General features: G+C 53.3%; 1 protein-coding gene and 1 non-coding gene across 2 annotated transcripts in view; both read left to right on the top strand.

Annotated features, from left to right (window-relative positions):
* Positions 1–18608, top strand: part of TMEM164 (transmembrane protein 164) — a 122175-nt gene that overhangs the window by 48373 nt on the left and 55194 nt on the right. The window contains exon 3 of the mRNA XM_038748232.1: positions 1838–2348. Within this exon, the coding sequence (XP_038604160.1) occupies positions 1989–2348 (360 nt within the window). The 5' untranslated portion in view covers positions 1838–1988. The remainder of the gene's footprint in view (positions 1–1837; positions 2349–18608) is intronic.
* Positions 10290–10480, top strand: LOC119930342. The gene has a single exon (XR_005451819.1). It is a non-coding gene; the product is annotated as a U2 spliceosomal RNA (small nuclear RNA).

Here is an 18608-nt window from a genome sequence, read left to right as displayed (position 1 = left end):
GGAGGAGGTGAGCTCTCAGTAGGGATTTGAAGGGAGGAAGAGAGGGAGATGTGAGGAGGGAGGGCATGCCAATCAATCAATCGTATTTATTGAGCGCTTACTGTGTGCAGAGCACTGGACTAAGCGCCTGGGAAGTCCACGATGGCAACATCTAGAGACGGTCCCTACCCAACACCGGGCCCACAGTCTAGAAGGGGGAGCCAGAGAACAAAACAAAACATATTAACAGAATAAAATAAATAGAATAAATATGTACAAGTAAAATAAATCAATATAGTAATAAATCAATCAATAGAGTAAAAGGGAATGGGGAGGAGGGGGAGAGAGAGGAGGGGGCTCAGTGTGGGAAGGCCTCCTGGAGGAGGTGAGCTCTCAGTAGGGATTTGAAGGGAGGAAGAGAGGGAGCTGTGAGGAGGGAGGGCATGCCAATCAATCAATCGTATTTATTGAGCGCTTACTGTGTGCAGAGCACTGTACTAAGCTCCTGGGAAGTCCAAGGTGGCAACATATAGAGACGGCCCCTACCCAACAGTGGGCTCACGGTCTAAAAGGGGGGAGACAGAGGACAAAACCAAACATACTAACAAAATAAAATAAATAGATTAGGTACAAGTAAAATAAATAAATAAATAAACGGAGTAATAAATATGTACAGACATATATACAGGTGCTGTGGGGAAGGGAAGGAGGTAGGATGGGGGGGATGGAGAGGGGGAGGCCAGGGGGAGGACGTGGGCCCTGCAGAGGGTTGCTCTCTCTCTCTATCTCTCTCTCTCTTTCTCTCTTTTTCTCTCTCCTTTTCTCTCTCTTTTTCTCTCTTTTTTTCCCTCTCTTTTTCTCTCTCTCGCGCACGCGCGACGGGGCTTAGAGGCGTGGCCTTGGCGGGGTGTGTCGAGCGCGGGGAGGGCGGAGCGCGCGTGCGCGGGGAGGGCGTGGCCTGGGCGGGGTGTGTCCCGAGGGCGGAGCGCGCGTGCGCGGTGGGGGCGTGGCCTGGGCGGGGCGTGTCTCGAGCGCGGGCAGGGCGGAGCGTGCGTGCGCATTGGGGGCGTGGCCCGGGCGGGGCGTGTCTCGAGCGCGGGGGAGGTGGAGCGCGCGTGCGCGGTGAGGGCGTGGCGTGTCTCGAGGGCGGAGCGCGCGTGCGTGGTGAGGGCGTGGCCCGGACGGGGCGTGTCTCGAGCGCGGGGAGGGCGGAGTGCGCGTGCGCGGTGAGGGCGAGGCCCGGACGGGGCGTGTCTCGAACGCGAGGAGGGCGGAGCGCGCGTGCGCGGTGAGGGCGTGGCCTGGGCGGCGGGTGTCTCGAGCGCGGTGGGCGTGGCCTGTGCGGGGTGTGTCTCGAGGGCGGAGCGCGCGTGCTCGGTGGGGGCGTGGCGTGTCGAGCGCGGGGAGGGGCGGAGCGCGCGTGCGAGTTGGGGGCGTGGCCCGGGCGGGGCGTGTCTCGAGCGCGTTGGGGGCGTGGCCTGGGCGGGGCGCGCGTGCGCGTTGGGGGCGTGGCCTGGGCGGGGCGCGCGTGCGCGTTGGGGGCGTGGCCTGGCGCGCGGCCCGGGCGGGGGGGTGCGTGCGCACGGGGGCGGGGCGGCCGCCCGGCGCGTGCGTGCGTGCGAGCGAGTGAGTGAGGAGAGGGGAGAGAGAGACAGTGAGGGGCGTCGTGAGGGGAGCGTCCTGAGGGGAGCCGCCCGCAGCAGCAGCGAGGGGCTTCCCTTCCTTTCATCCTTTCTTTCTTCCATCGTCTCTTGCTTCTCCCCCGGCCCCCTCGCGCGTGGGGCAAACGGAGTGATTGATTCCCCCCCGTGCTGTTCCCCCGACCGAGCGTCGTGTCCCGTGTCTCCCCCGCCCGCAGGCTCCCCCGTGAGGGGCGAAGAGTCGTCGAGGGGCCCGGAAGCCGCAGCCGCCCCCTGAGCCGGCGAGGGGCCCCCATGTAGCCGCCGTGGGACGCCAGTCGGTGAATTTGCTGAGCGCCCACCGCGTGGAGAGCACTGTACTGAGCGGGCATGGCCCGCTACGACGTGTCGAGCCTCCTGGACTGGCTGTACGGCGGCGTGGACCCCCGGTTCGCCGGCAACGGGGGCCCCGACTGCGCCGCCTTCCTGCCGTGGCAGCAGCGGCTGGCGGAGAGCGTGGTGGCCCTGGCCCTGGCCCTGCTGGAGATCCGGGTGGCCCTGCGGCACATCCGGGGCCGGCGGGAGCCCAGCCCCGGCGCCGGGCCGGCCCCCCCCGGGGGCGGCAGCCCGGCCCGCTCCCTGCTCCTCGTGGCCCTCTGCCTCACCTTCGGCGTGGAGCTGGGCTTCAAGTTCGCCACCAGGACCCTCATCTACCTGCTCAACCCCTGCCACCTGGTCACCGTCATGCACGTGAGTACGCCCGCCTCCGACGACGGCATTTAGTGAGCGCCAACCGCCGGGGAGGTTTCACGGTTGCCCCACGTGGGGCGGCGCACGGGCTTCCCCCCCGCTTCACAGGTGAGGGAACTGAGGCCCAGTGAAGTGACTTGCCCAGAATCACACAGCTGATTTACTGCGTGCAAAGCACCGTTCTAAGCGCTGGGGAGGTTACAAGGTGATAATACTAATACTAATGATGGCATTTATTAAGCGCGTACTATGTGCAAAGTATCGTTCTAAGCGCTGGGTAGGTTACAAGGTGATAATAATGATGGCATTTATTAAGCGCTTACTATGTGCAAAGCACCGTTCCAAGCGCTGGGGAGGTCACAAGGTGAGCAGGTTGGCCCACGTGGGGCGGCTCACGGTCTTCCTCCCCGCTTTACAGGTGAGGGAACTGAGGCCCAGTGCAGTGACTTGCCCAGAATCACACAGCTGATTTACTATGTGCAAAGCACCGCTGTAAGCGCTGGGGAGGTTACAAGGTGATGATACTAATACTAATGATGGCATTTATTAAGCGCTTACTATGTGCAAAGTATCGTTCTAAGCGCTGGGGAGGTTACAAGGTGGTAATAAGAATAACAGTGATGGCATTTATTAAGTGCTTACTATGTGCAGAGCACTGTTCCAAGCGTTGGGGAGGTTACAAGGTGATAATAGTAATAGTAATGATGGTATTTATTAAGCGCTCACTATGTGCAGAGCAGTGTTCCAAGCACCGGGGAGGTTGCAAGGTGAGGAGGTTGGCCCACGTGGGGCGGCTCACGGTCTTCCTCCCCACTTTACAGATGAGGGAACTGAGGCCCAGTGAAGTGACTTGCCCAGAATCATACAGCTGATTTACTACGTGCAAAGCACCGTTCTGAGCGCCGGGGAGGTTGCAAGGTGACCAGGTTGGCCCACGTGGGGCGGCTCACGGTCTTCCTCCCCGGTTTACAGGTGAGGGAACTGAGGCCCAGTGAAGTGACTTGCCCAGAATCACACAGCTGATTTACTACGTGCAAAGCACCGCTGTAAGCGCTGGGGAGGTTACAAGGTGATGATACTAATACTAATGATGGCATTTATTAAGCGCTTACTATGTGCAAAGTATCGTTCTAAGCGCTGGGGAGGTTACAAGGTGGTAATAAGAATAACAGTGATGGCATTTATTAAGTGCTTACTATGTGCAGAGCACTGTTCCAAGCGTTGGGGAGGTTACAAGGTGATAATAGTAATAGTAATGATGGTATTTATTAAGCGCTCACTATGTGCAGAGCAGTGTTCCAAGCGCCGGGGAGGTTGCAAGGTGAGGAGGTTGGCCCACGTGGGGCGGCTCACAGTCTTCCTCCCCACTTTACAGATGAGGGAACTGAGGCCCAGTGAAGTGGCTTGCCCAGAATCACACAGCTGATTTACTACGTGCAAAGCACCGTTCTAAGTGCTGGGGAGGTTACAAGGTGATAATACTAATACTACTGATGGCGTTTATTAAGCACGTACTATGTGCAAAGCACCGTTCTAAGCGCTCACTAGGTGTAGAGCACCGTTCCAAGCGCCGGGGAGGTCGCAGGGTGAGCAGGTTGGCCCACGTGGGGCGGCTCACAGTCTTCCTCCCCGCTTCACAGGTGAGGGAACTGAGGCCCAGTGAAGTGACTTGCCCAGAATCACACAGCTGATTTACTACGTGCAAAGCACCGCTGTAAGCGCTGGGGCGGTTACAAGGTGATAATAGTAATAATAATGATGGTACTTATTAAGTGCTCACTATGTGCAAAGCACTGTTCCAAGCTCTGGGGAGGTCGCAAGGTGATAATACTGATCCTAATGATGGCATTTATTAAGCGCTTACTATGTGCAGAACACCGTTCCAAGCGCCGGGGAGGTCGCAAGGTGAGCAGGTTGGCCCACGTGGGGCGGCTCACGGTCTTCCTCCCCGCTTTACAGGTGAGGGAACTGAGGCCCAGTGCAGTGACTTGCCCAGAATCACACAGCTGATTTACTACGTGCAAAGCACCATTCTAAGCGCTGGGGAGGTTACAAGGTGGTAATGATCATTATAATGATGGCATTTATTAAGCGCTTACTATGTGCAAAGCACCGTTTCTAAGCGCTGGGTAGGTTACAAGGTGATAATAATGATGGCATCTATTAAGCGCTCACTATGTGCAGAGCACCGTTCCAAGCGTTGGGGAGGTTACCAGGTGATAATAGTAATAGTAATGATGGTATTTATTAAGCGCTCACTATGTGCAGAGCAGTGTTCCAAGCGCCGGGGAGGTCGCAAGGTGAGCAGGTTGGCCCACGTGGGGCGGCTCACGATCTTCCTCCCCACTTTACAGATGAGGGAACTGAGGCCCAGTGAAGTGACTTGCCCGGAATCACACAGCTGATTTACTACGTGCAAAGCACCGCTGTAAGCGCTGGGGCGGTTACAAGGTGATAATAGTAATAATAATGATGGTACTTATTAAGTGCTCACTATGTGCAAAGCACTGTTCCAAGCTCTGGGGAGGTCGCAAGGTGATAATACTGATCCTAATGATGGCATTTATTAAGCGCTTACTATGTGCAGAACACCGTTCCAAGCGCCGGGGAGGTCGCAAGGTGAGCAGGTTGGCCCACGTGGGGCGGCTCACGGTCTTCCTCCCCGCTTTACAGGTGAGGGAACTGAGGCCCAGTGCAGTGACTTGCCCAGAATCACACAGCTGATTTACTACGTGCAAAGCACCATTCTAAGCGCCGGGGAGGTTACAAGGTGATAATACTAATACTAATGATGGCATTTATTAAGTGCGTACTATGTGCAAAGTATCGTTCTAAGCGCTGGGGAGGTTACAAGGTGATAATAATGATGGCATCTATTAAGCGCTCACTATGTGCAGAGCACCGTTCCAAGCGTTGGGGAGGTTACCAGGTGATAATAGTAATAGTAATGATGGTATTTATTAAGCGCTCACTATGTGCAGAGCAGTGTTCCAAGCGCCGGGGAGGTCGCAAGGTGAGCAGGTTGGCCCACGTGGGGCGGCTCACGATCTTCCTCCCCACTTTACAGATGAGGGAACTGAGGCCCAGTGAAGTGGCTTGCCCAGAATCACACAGCTGATTTACTACGTGCAAAGCACCGTTCTAAGCGCTGGGGAGGTTACAAGGTGAGAATAGTAATACTAATGATGGCATTTAGTAAGCGCTTACTATGTGCAAAGCACCGTTCTAAGCGCTGGGTAGGTTACAAGGTGATAATAATGATGGCATTTATTAAGCGCTCACTATGTGCAGAGCACCGTTCCAAGCGCTGGGGAGGTTACAAGGTGAGCAGGTTGGCCCACGTAGGGCGGCTCACGGTCTTCATCCCCACTTTACAGATGAGGGAACTGAGGCCCAGAGAAGTGACTTGCCCAGAGTCACACAGCTGACAATCGGTGGAGCCGGGGTTTGAACCCGTGACCTCTGACTCCAAAGCCCGGGCTGTTTTCACTGATCCATGCTGCTTCTCATAAGTAATAATAATAATGGCATTTATTAAGCACTTACTATGTGCAAAGCACCGTTCTAAGCGCTGGGGAGGTTACAAGGTGATAATACTAATAATAATGATGGCATTTATTAAGCGCTCACTATGTGCAGAGCACCGTTCTAAGCACTGGGGAGGTTACAAGGTGATAATAGTAATAAAAATGATGGCATTTATTAAGCGCTTACTATGTGCAAAGCACCGTTCCAAGTGCCGGGGAGGTTACAAGGTGAGCAGGTTGGCCCACGTGGGGTGGCTCACGGTCTTCATCCCCACTTTACAGATGAGGGAACGGAGGCCCAGTGAAGCGACTTGCCCAGAATCACACAGCTGATTTACTACGTGCAAAGCACCGTTCTAAGCTCTGGGGAGTTTACAAGGTGATAATGATAATTATAATGATGGCATTTATTAAGCGCTTACTATGTGCAAAGCACCGTTCTAAGCACTGGAGAGGTTACAAGCACCGTTCTAAGCACTGGGGAGGTTACAAGGTGATAATACTAATAATAATGATGGCATTTATTAAGCGCTCACTATGTGCAGAGCACCGTTCTAAGCGCTGGGGAGGTTACAAGGTGATAATAATAATAATGATGGCATTTATTAAGCGCTCACTATGTGCAAAGCACCATTCTAAGCGCTGGGGAGGTTACAAGGTGATAATACTAATAATAATGATGGCATTTATTAAGCGCTCACTATGTGCAGAGCACCGTTCTAAGCGCTGGGGAGGTTACAAGGTGATAATAGTAATAATAATGATGGCATTTAGTAAGCGCTCACTATGTGCAGAGCACCGTTCCAAGCGCTGGGGAGGTTACAAGGTGAGCAGGTTGGCCCACGTGGGGCGTCTCACGGTCTTCATCCCCACTTTACAGATGAGGGAACTGAGGCCCAAAGAAGTGAAGTGACTTGCCCAGAGTCGGGGTTTGAACCCGTGACCTCTGACTCCAAAGCCCGGGCTCTTTCCACTGAGCCACGCTGCTTCTCATAAGTAATAATGATAATAATGGCATTTGTTAAGCGGTTACTATGTGCAAAGCACCGTTCTAAGCGCTGGGGAGGTTACAAGGTGATAATACAAATACTAATGATGGCATTTATTAAGCGCTTACTATGTGCAAAGCACCGCTCTAAACGCTGGGGAGGTTACAAGGTGATAATACTAATACTAATGATGGCATTTATTAAGTGCTTACTATGTGCAAAGCACCGCTCCAAGCGCTGGGGAGGTTACAAGGTGATAATAATAATAATGATATTTATTAAGCGCTCACTATGTGAAAAGCATCGTTCCAAGCGCTGAGCAGGTTGGCCCACGTGGGGCGACTCACGGTCTTCATCCCCATTTTACAGATGAGGGAACTGAGGCCCAGAGAAGTTAAGTGACTTGCCCAGACTCACGCAGCTGACAATCGGTGGAGCCGGGGTTTGAACCCGTGACCTCTGACTCCAAAGCCCGGGCTCATTTCATTGAGCCACGCTGCTTCTCATAAGTAATAATAATAATGATGGCATTTATTAAGCGATTACTATGTTCAAAGCACCGTTCTAAGCGCTGGGGAGGTTACAAGGTGATAATAATGATGGCATTTATTAAGCACTTACTATGTGCAAAGCACCGTTCCAAGCGCTGGGGAGGTTACAAGGTGAGCAGGTTGGCCCACGTGGGGTGGCTCACAGTCTTCATCCCCATTTTACAGATGAGGGAACTGAGGCCCAGAGAAGTGAAGTGACTTGCCCAGAGTCACACAGCTGACAATCGGTGGAGCCAGGGTTTGAACCCTTGACCTCCGACTCCAAAGCCCAGGCTCTTTCCACTGAACCATGCTGCTTCACATAAGTAATGATAATAATGGCATTTATTAAGCGCTTACTATGTGCAAAGCACCATGCTAAGCGCTGGGGAGGTTACAAGGTGATCAGGTTGTCCCATGGGGAGGGCTCACAGTCTTCATCCCCATTTTACAGATGAGGGCCCTAAGGCACAGAGAAGTTAAGTGACTTGCCCCAAGTCACACAGCTGACAATCAGTGGAGTCGGGATTTGAACCCTTGACCTCCGGCTCCAAAGCCCAGGCTCTTTCCACTGAGCCACGCTGCTTCTCACAAGTAGTAATAATAATGGCATTTATTAAGGGCTTACTATGTGCAAAGCACCGTTCTAAGCGCTGGGGAGGTTACAAGGTGATCAGGTTGTCCCACGGGGGGGCTCACGGTCTTCATCCCCATTTTACAGATGAGGTCACTGAGGCTTAGAGAAGTTAAGTGACTGGCCCAAAGTCACACAGCTGCCAATCAGTGGAGCCGGGATTTGAACCCTTGACCTCTGACTCCAAAGCCCGGGCTCTTTCCACTGAGCCACGCTGCTTCTCATAAGTCAGAAGTCATTGAGCCCTGACTGTGCGCAGAGCGCTGCAATATAACAATAATGTTGTAACGGTCACTCCGTCCCATTTACCGAGTCCTGACTGTGTGCGGAGCGCTGTAATGATAATAATGTTGGAATTGGTTAAGCGCTTACTATGTGCCCAGCACTGTTCTAAGCGCTGGGGTGATATACAGCCCTGACAGTGCGCAGAGTGCTGCAATATAATAATATGTTGGAACCGTCACTCCGTCCCATTTACCGAGTCCTGACTGTGCGCGGAGCGCCGTAATAATAATAATTTTGGAATTGGTTAGGCGCATACTATGCGCCCAGCACTGTTCTAAGTGCTGGGGGAGATACACGGTAATCAGGTTGTTCCACGTGGGGCCCACAGGCTTCATCTCCGTTTTACAGATGAGGGAACTGAGGCCCAGAGAAGAGAAGCGACTCACCCAAGGTCACGCCGTGGATAAATGGCAGAGCCGGGATTAGAACCCACGACCTCGGGCTCGCAAGCCCGGGCCCTTGCCACTAAGCCATGCTGCTGTACTAAGCGAGCATAGCGAGCTCACTGTCCAGGTGAATAGCCGGTGGCTTCTTACATAACGCGGTTTCGGCCTCTGGGGCCATTAGCCTTTTCCACACCATCGCCCTCTTTCCCACCATCCCCACCCCGCGAGGCAGGATCAGGCCGGAGATCTCCCAGTGGTGAAGAGGGACCCGGTGGGATCGATCGATCCTATGTATTGAGCGCTTACCGTGGACAGAGCACTGTACTAAGCGCTTGGAACGGTAAAGTAGAACAGAGCGGGTAGACACGTTCCCTGCGCACAACAAGCTTACGGTCTAGATGGCTGCCCACAGATCCCAAGTGAGCTGGGGACGTCCTGGGCTTTCGTCGGCCGCACTGTACGATTTCAAGACAATAGACAACTGTCCCGTGGTTCGTTCTAGGGCAGTTGAAGTGGTCACCCTAACCCACTTAATCCCCTGCTACTCCTGCTTGTACTTCTGCATTTGCGCTGGGGTCCGCTTCATTTCGATCCCCCAACGTTGTGCCTTTTTCCTTCTGGGATGGCTGTACAAAGTAGGATCGTCAGCCTGTCTTCTCCACCCCGACAGTCGCCGAGCGAGGAGGAGGTGTCACGAAGGGATGGTGCTGTGGCAGCCAAGTCAGTCTGTAGACAGTTGCTATTGGTAGGCCAGGGAAGCTCTGCAGCCTGGAAGGGACATTTTTACGGGTTCCAGGGTCCCTCCTCGGCGGATGGAGCCCCTAGTGATTCCTGACCCCTCCCCTGGGGCTTGGGCAGCTGCCTGGAATGCCGGAGGGAAATATCCGAGCCAGGTACTGGTCTCTGGAGAGCCCCAGCCCTTCGAGACATGCAGCGTGCCCCAGAGCTGGGTGGGTCTGGAAGGGAGAGGTGGTGTGGCCCACCACGTCACCCGGGCCGCTGCAGGGACCAAAGACCCCTGATGCCCTCGTTTTGTCCCTTTCCTGGGAAGTGCCTGCATGAGTTTCCCATGATTGGAATTTGGCCTCTGTGTCTGAGCTCTGTGCCTCGTGACTCTTGTCACCAGGCTGTGCCAATGGGGTGCTGACCTCTGTGGTCTTTGGTCCCTGCGGCACACCACTCTCCCTTCCAGACCCACCCAGCTCGGGGGCACGCTGCATGTCTCGAAGGGCTGGGCTGTGCCAGGCTGTGCCAATGGGGCTGGCTCAGGGTGTGGCTCTGTGTCAGTCAAGTGTCCATAACAGATACCTAGTGAGTGGCTGCTGGGTGCAGAGCACTGTTCGGGGGGCTGGGGATGCAGAGAGAAGAGACGCAGCCTGCCTTAGTGGATAGAGCACAGGCCCGGGAGTCAGAAGGACCTGGGTTCTCATCCCAGCTCTGCCATTTGCCTTCTGGGTGACCCTGGACAAGTCATTTCACTTCTCTGGGCCTCAGTGACCTCATCTCTAAAATGGGGATTAGGACTGTGGGTCCTATGTGGGACAGGGACTGTGTCCAACCCGATTACCTTTTATCTACCTTTTACCTTTTATCGCTTCTCGGCCTTTTGGCTAAGATCAAGTGTAGTATCTGTTCTTTTCAGTTTAATATCTGATACGTCTTCGATGTGAAGACACTGTGTTAAGCAGCTTTTTGGAGAAAGGAGGTGGGTCGGCAGCTTGCCCCGTCCCCTCCACACATCGGCCTGGTACTGCCGTACTTCCAGGCTAGGTGCCTTTCCCCCGTCCCCTTCTAGACTGTGAGCCCACTGTTGAGTAGGGACTGTCTCTATATGTTGCCAACTTGTACTCCCCAAGCGCTTAGTACAGTGCTCTGCACACAGTAAGCGCTCAATAAATACGATTGATTGATTGATTGATCTACCCCAGTGCTTAGTAAAGTGCCTGGCACGTGGGAAGTGCTTACGGATGAGGGATGAGGGGGTTCATTAGGGAAGACCTCCCAAAGGGAGTGACCTTTTTTAGAAGGAGAGGATGGATGTGTTTTAAAACCGAAAAACTGAGGTAGGAATGGAAACGGAAGAGTGGAGAGTGAGGGCTGGTGAAGTCTGCCAGTGGGGAACAAGGGTGAGGCAGATTGATAGGGCATCTCGAGCTTGAATTCACTTTGGGATCCCAGTCCACCGGGGCTCAGAAAGCCATAGCTTGGCCTCCCTGAGCCCTGGCAGCTACACAGATATTTTTCAGGGTAGGGCCAAGAGGAGGATTGCCTGCCTCTCTCTCCTCGGCCTGGATGGAGTGACATTCTGATCCAATGAAAATCCAGTGGAGGTGGGGAACAAGGTAAAAGAGACATTCATCTCTTTGGATTTTAAGGCAGCAGGCCACGGGGTGGTGATGGAGTGTGTTTTTGTAATTCATCCGTACCTCTGTAGTCCTCACTAGACTCCTTATGGCTTTTTCCGTGCTTTCAAGATTGCTCCACACCAATTCTTCTTTCTCCCAAGCCATTCTGGGCAGGGGAGGTCAACTGTCCTTCCCCTTTTGTAGGCTGGGAATGCAAGACTAGTCTAGGACCTTGTAACCAATGCAGCGACATCAGCAGTGCTAGTCATCGAGTGAGGTTGAAGCCAGTGGCAAGACCCTCATTACCTGTCCGCCACCCCCCCAAGGCAGCATCCAGCTTAATGGGGTCAATTGGTCGGTCAGCAAACAGTCATGGAGTCCTCACCAGAAACCGCTCTGAATGATAGAGCCTAAGCTCTCCGAGGGCAGGGATCTATTGTACGGTACAGTTCCCAGGTGACTAGTACAGTACTCGACACCTGGCACTAATAAGGAGCACTGACAGGTCGATAAGCGATCTTTGCAGGACCCACTGAGGCAAAATTGGGGCTGGGAGCCAGACAGATCCCCTCCTGCTGCGGTTGAGGGCTGGAGCCATGGGACAGTGTCACGCTCACTGACGTGACCATCCCCGGGATGAGGTGTTGAAGCTTGGGGTTCGGGCGAGGGCCGGCTGGCTCTCTGGGGATCCGGGGTGGGGGTCTGGAGGCCGGTTTAGGGACGGGGGCGGGGAGCCCGATTAGGATGCCCATCTGGAAGTGATGCTGTTGGCAAGAAGACTGGCCTCACGTCTGTTTCTTTGGAGCCAAACTCTTCGCGCCTCTTTCTTTCTCTCTCATGAATGGACTTTCTGTGAACGAGAGGAAACAGTGGGTCTCCGCCGCTGCTGTTGCTGCTGCAGCGGGGCCGTCCGGCTCAGTGATTTTTCTTTTTTTTTTTTCCTCCATCCCGTGGGAGGTGCCCTCTCGGAGTGGATTCCCGGGGCAGGTGGTGTGCGAGTCCGTCTGGGCTGGACGGCGAGACCCTGGCGGAGCTTGAGCCGAACGTTGGGGCGGTGGCCTGCCCCTCTGGGGCCAGGCGGTAGGGGAGGCGAAAGAGAGCACTGTTTTCCTAGGCCAGGACACCTTCACCCCCTTGTCGTCTTGTTTGCAGAAACCCAGCCAACTCTCTCCTCCAGAGAGGGCAGGCGGCCAAGCCTTAGAGACGTGTGGCTGGCTGCCCTCCGTTCCCCAGAGCCTCCCGCCTCTTCTCGTCGGGGTGGGGGGCGGTCGGGGCGGTAAGTCTCTCCTCGGGTGGGATCGGGGCGGGGCCAAGGCAGGCAGACCCTGGGGGTACTCGGGTCGGTCCCGGCTGGGCAGGGGCCCAAAGCAGGCCAGCCTCCCCTGGGAGCTTAGATTTCCCAGAGCCGGCTTCTCAACGGCTTGCTTCTACCTTGGGATTATTGAGATGCACACGGGCATCGAGTAGAGGGGGCAGAGCCACGCCAGGAAGGAAGGTGGGAATTACTCAGCGGCCTTTTTAAGGAATCAGTTCCAGCCGCCACATACCTAGGAGCAGAGGTGCGAGCGTGACCTTTTCAGCTGCCGAAATTTTCGACTCGGTTTCGGCGGACGTGATGACCCGTGATAGTGCTAGGGGAGATCAGGTGGAGACGTGGCCTGGAACGCAACTTTTCATATGCAGTAGCTTCTCTGGGTGGGAGGATTGGGGGGTCAGGGGGACATGGTATATGCAAAACCTCTTCTGACTGGGTACATACAGAAAAGAAATTAAGTACTAACTGAACTGACACAATCAGGCTACACCTGAGCAGTCAGTCGTATTAATCACTGTGTGCAGAGCACTGTACTAAGCACTTGGAAGAATACAAGACAATAAACAGACACTTTCCCTTCCCACAGTGAGCTTACAGTTGCTTTCCGGGTGGCCCTGGAGACAAGAGAGAGGCGTTGGGAGCTGGGAAAAATGGCGGAGTAGCTTCGGCCCTGCTGATGGTCCCGCCCGAGAGACCAAGGGCTGGTCAGTGAGGACCCTTCCATTTCGCGGAAGGGGATAACAGAGCTCTGGGGACGTTACCCTCATAATAAATAAATAACTATGGTGTTTAAATGCTTACCGTGTGCCAAGCGCTGTACTAAGTGCTGGGGTGAACACAAGCAAATCGGGTTGGACGCAGTCCCTGTCCCACGTGGGGCTCACAGTCTCGATCCCCATTTTGCAGATGGGGTCACTGAGGCCCAGAGAAGTGAAGTGACTCACCCAAGGTCACACAGCAGATGAGTGGTGGAGCCGGGACTAGAACCCACTAGGCCACGCAGCTTCCCGAAGGTCACTAGCAAGTCGGTGGCTGAGCCTGCATTCTGTTTCCAGCCTGGGGCTTCCGGGAAGCCGCCTGCGCCTCATGCGTTATTTTACAGGACTCTCGGGAATGAAAGCCGGTGGCTTCAGGGTGGAGGAATGAGTTGTTAGCTGTTGGCCCCGTGGTCCCTGAAAAGACCATCTCACGTTCTCCCGGAGATCCTGGCAATTGGGGTTTATCTCTGATGGAACCTCCTAACAACAAGTACCACTCCTGTAATAATTATATTGTAATTTAATAAATTGTTAATATTCTGTCTGGATGAGGTTGGAAACCCCACCTCTGGTTCAGTGTGGGTCTTTGGGTCAAAGTAAGACCGCGAGCCAATTAGTGAATGCTCTGCATTACCCTGTACAGAGGCCCGGTCTGAGGACTTGGGAGAGTATATTGGAGTTAATAAATACACACCCTGTTCTCAAGGAGGTGACAGTCTAGTGGGGGAGACAGAAACTAAAATAAATTACAGATGGGAGAAAGGAGGGAAAGAGGAGATGTCCATGAGTTGGTGCTTTAGGGAGAAGACACATACACAAACGCCCAGGTGGCACAGAAGTGTTGAGCAGAGCACTGTTCTAAGTGCGTGGGAGAGTACAATGCAACAGAATTAGCAGACACGTTCCCTGCCCATTACGAGTGTACTCCCTGGGCGGCATTGGAGACGAGAGGTGTTGGGAGCTGGGAGAAAGGCGGAATGTCAGTTGAAGAGCTTTTACCTGGGGAAATGAGACATTAAAATGGGGACGGCCTCCTGGAGGAGCTGTGATTTCCGGAGGGCTTTGCAGAAGCTGTAGATTTGGGTTTGAAGTGAACGCGAGTCCCAGGCAGGGGGAAAGAGGCAAGCAAAAGGGGGGGGCGGCAGCAGAGAAGGGAGCGAGGCCCACTGAGTAGGTTGGCTGGAAAGGAGCAAAGGGCAAGGAGGGCGAGAGAAGAGCGGATATGTAGGAGGGAGAGAGCTGAGGAAGGGCCTCGAAACTCAGCCGTCAGAAACTTCCGTTTGGTGCAAAGACGAATGGGTGACCGTTGGAAGTGTTTGGCGAGCGGGGTGATGTGGGCAGACCGTTTTAGAAAATGATCGGGGCAGCGGAGGAGGGAACGGAAGAGAGATTGGCAGCAGGGAGACCAGCGAGGCGGATGTAGTAGTCCAGATGGGCTACGACCAAATGCCTGGGGCACTGGAGGGGGCCATTTAGAGGGAGAAGAAGGGGCAGATCCAGGAAATGAGGCCCAGGGTGCTTCTCCCGACCGGAGCAACACAGATACCCGAAGACCTCTGGAACATCCAACCACAAGAGTCGAAAGGGGCAGGGGGCAGATGTTCTCCCCAATAGCGCTTTTTATTCAGGAATGTATCCAAGCCTTCCTTGCAGCTTGATGGTTTCTGACTTCATAACTTTCTGGGGTAATAAATGTCCCCCTGTTTTCCACCGACTCCTTACAGTGTGAAAAGCCCACAGAGGGGCTCAGGAATATCCGTGGATGATGCTGGTGATGCAGGAAAAACCCAGAGGACCCATGAAGTCATCATTAGTTTTCTCTACTGGCTTCAGACCTGACGCCTCTCCACTCCCCATCTGCTGTCTGTAGCTCCAGGGTCTGCGGGCGGGGGTTGCAACAAGGCACCCAGCCGTCTGCCGATGGCGTTTAGCAGATGGGCTGGCTCCCAAGATCTTACGGGGTGGGGGCGGGTGGTAGGGGATGGGGAGAACGACGACCTCGCCCTTCCCACCCCCAAAAACTCCCGTGTTTGGGGTCGAGGTCATTCCGGAAGGCTAGAGAGGTCATTAATGGGCTCCGATCAGCTTCCCGGATCTCTCAAGGATCATGACTTCTGATCCCAGCTCAGGGCACAGTCAGTCTCTAGGAGTGGAAACAGAGATAATCAGTTCCCCAATTACCATGGCAGTAGGGTCCTCGAAGAACCTCATGTTATGGGAGGAGGGGGGAAATTGCGCTATAATAACTGCACCTTGAACCAGTGTCATGTGATGCGCGCCACCGTGTTTGGTAATAATAATCAGTAATAATCACAGTATTTCTTATATTTGTTAAGCACTTAACTTCATGCCAAGCACTGTACTAAGCTCTGGGGTAATAATAATAATAATAATAATAATCATGATAGCATTTATTAAGCGCTTACTGTGTGCAAAGCACTGTTGTAAGCGCCGGGGAGGTTACAAGGTGATCAGGTTGTCCCATGGGGGGCCCTCAGTCTTCATCCCTATTTTACAGATGAGGGAACTGAGGCCCAGAGAAGTGAAGCGACTTGCCCAAAGTCACACGGCTGGCAATTGGCAGAGGCAGGATTTGAACCCATGACCTCAGACTCCAAAGCCCGTGCTCTTTCCTCTGAGCCACGCTGCTTCTCTCAAGATACATGCTAATCAGGCTGGACACAGCGCATATCCCGTATGGGGCTCATAGTATTCCCGTTTTGCAGATGAGGTAAGTGAGGCTTCAGAGAAGTAAAGTGACTTCCCCCAGGTCCCACAACAGACAAGTAGTGGAGCTGGGATTAGAACCCAGGTTCTTTTGACTCCCACGCCCATGGTCTATCCACTAGACCACTGTCTTCTGCGTGCCAATAACCGTAGTAAGCACTGGGGCAGATCCAAGACAATCAAGTTTGACACCGTCCCTGCCCCGCATGGGGCCCACAGTGTAAGATGGAGGGAGAACAGCTGTCAAATCCCCTTTTTACAGGTGAGAAAACTGAGGCATGGCGAAGCGAAGTCATGTGTCCGACGTTTCACAGTGGGCAAATGGTAGAGCCAAGATTAGAACCCAGGTCTTCCCAGGCCTGGGCTATTTCCACTAGGTCACACACGTTTATTTGCACTGACCCACGGATCGCATTCTGTCCCGAAAGGTGTGTGCTGTGCTGTAGAAGGAACTTCCCTTGTTCTTCAGTAGCGGCCTGTCCAAACTGTTCAAGGAAAACTTGTGTTAAAGGGGAACTGACTTATGGCGGTGGGGAGGGCAGAGGGTGAGAGTAAGTTACTTCCCTCATGCCTCCTTAGAGCTGTGGCTTCCTATTCTCCTGAACCTCCCTCCCACTACACCTTTATTATCATTCTCATCATCATCACTTAAATTTATTGAGCACTTACAATATGCAGAGCGCTGTGGTAAGTAGTTGGAACGATTGCAAGAAAATAACTGAGGCTTCATCCCTACCCTGTTAGGGGCTGGCAAACTAAGTTGGGGAGGGGCAGACATGCACCAGTAAGAAGATAATTCCAAGAACAAAAGCACGCTAAACCTCAACCCTCCAATGTGACATAGCACGATAGGCAGGTTGAACAGTGCAGCCTGGTCTGGTGGAAAGAGTCCTAACCTGAAAGTCAGGAGACCTGAGTTCCAATTCCACTCTGCCACTTGTCAGCTGGGTAACTTTGGGCGAGTCACTTACCTTGTTGGTGCCTCGGTTTCCTCATCCCTAAAATGGGGATTCAATTCCTCTCCTCCTTCCTACCTAGGCTGTGAGCTCTAAGGGGTACAGGGACAGTGTCCCACCAGATTATCTTGTGTGTACGATCCTTGGCACGTAGTAAGCACTTAGCAAATTTCACACTTTGTATTATAATTTTTAGTAGTAGTAATCGTAGTTAATCATATTTATTGAGTGCTTACTATGTGCAGAGCACTATACTAAGCACTTGGGAGAGCACAATACAACAGGATTAGCAGACATGTTCCCTGCCTTCAACAAGTTTAAGGTCTAGAGGGGGAGATAGACATTAATATGAATAGTCACAGTCTTTTAGACTGTGAGCCCACTGTTGGGTAGGGACTGTCTCTATATGTTGCCAATTTGTACTTCCCAAGCACTTAGTACAGTGCTCTGCACATAGTAAGCGCTCAATAAATACGATTGATGATGATGAATAAATATTTTTTAATACATAATTTAAAGATATGTATGTTCATAAGTGCTGGGGGGGGGCAAATAAATGTCCAAAGGTCACAGTTCGAAGTGCAGAGATGACATAGAAGGGAGAGTGGGGGGAGAAAAGAGGGCTTCATCGGGGAAGGCCTCTTGGAGAAGATGTGACCTTAGTAATGCTTTGAAGGTTGATAGGGTGGTGGTCTGGCGTATATGGAGGGGGAGGGAGTTCCTGGCAAGGGGGAGAACATAGGAAAGGGGTCGGCAGTGAGATAAAGTGAGATCAGGGCCCAATGAGTAGCCTGGCGCTAAAGGAGTGGAATGTGTGGGTTGGGCTGTTGTAGGAGATTGGTAAGGTGGGATTCATTCATTCATTCAGTCGTTTTTATTGGTGCTTACTGTGTGCAGAGCATTGTACTAAGCACTTGATGGGGGTGAGCTGATTGCTTTAAAGCCAGTGGTGAGGTGTTTCTGTTTGATGCAGTATTGGATGGGCAACCACTGGAGGTTCTCGGAAATGGGAGACATGAACTGAACGCTGTCGCGTTGTGGGTCGGCAATGTGTCTACCAACTCTGTCATATTGTACTCCCCAACCGATCAGTACAGTGCTCTGCACACGGTGACTACTCAATAAATGTGATGGATTGGTAGTAGCGTGGGCTGGGGATGGAGCTCCAGTGGCTTGGGAGTTCTGGCCTGTGCAGTTTCAAGCGGCTTGCCCATCCTCCACTGAAGGGATGGGGTTTCATTCCTTCCCTGTTGGAGAGAGAGGTCGCCCTGGACCGGAAAATGGTGTACCCTCTATAGAAGTGCTTACTAAGCACTGAGGTAGCTACGGGATAAGCAGATTGGACCCAGTCCCTGTCCCCTAAAGGGACTCACTGTCTAAGGAGGGCCAAGGGAAGCACAGGCAACTGAGGCACCGGAAAGTTAAGCTACTGACCCAAGGTTCCCCAGCAGGCAAGTGGCAGAGCCGGGATTTGAACCCAAGTTGCCCGATACCCTGTGCTCTCTCCTTTTGGCCCCACTGCTTCTTGCTCCACTTCTTTCAAACAGGTCAAGATTCACTCCTCAGCTAAACCTTCCCACATTATCTCCTCATCGAGACATTCCAGTGACAGCCCCACCCCCCAGTCCTTCAGGAGGTGCCTGTACAGCTGTATCCATTGCTTGGATGGTACATACCTTTCTGCCCCTTGTTTCCATTGGTACAGGAATACTTATGATGATGATATAATGGTATTTGTTAAGCGCTTGCTATGTGTCAGGCACTGTAACTTAAGGCTGGGGCAGTTACAAGCCAGTCAGGTTGGACAC

The sequence above is a fragment of the Tachyglossus aculeatus genome, chromosome 6 (assembly GCF_015852505.1).
Source record: "Tachyglossus aculeatus isolate mTacAcu1 chromosome 6, mTacAcu1.pri, whole genome shotgun sequence".
Classification (NCBI taxonomy): Eukaryota; Metazoa; Chordata; class Mammalia; order Monotremata; family Tachyglossidae; genus Tachyglossus; species Tachyglossus aculeatus.
Note: the sequence above shows the minus strand (reverse complement) of the source record. Positions and strands in the feature narration are given on the sequence as shown.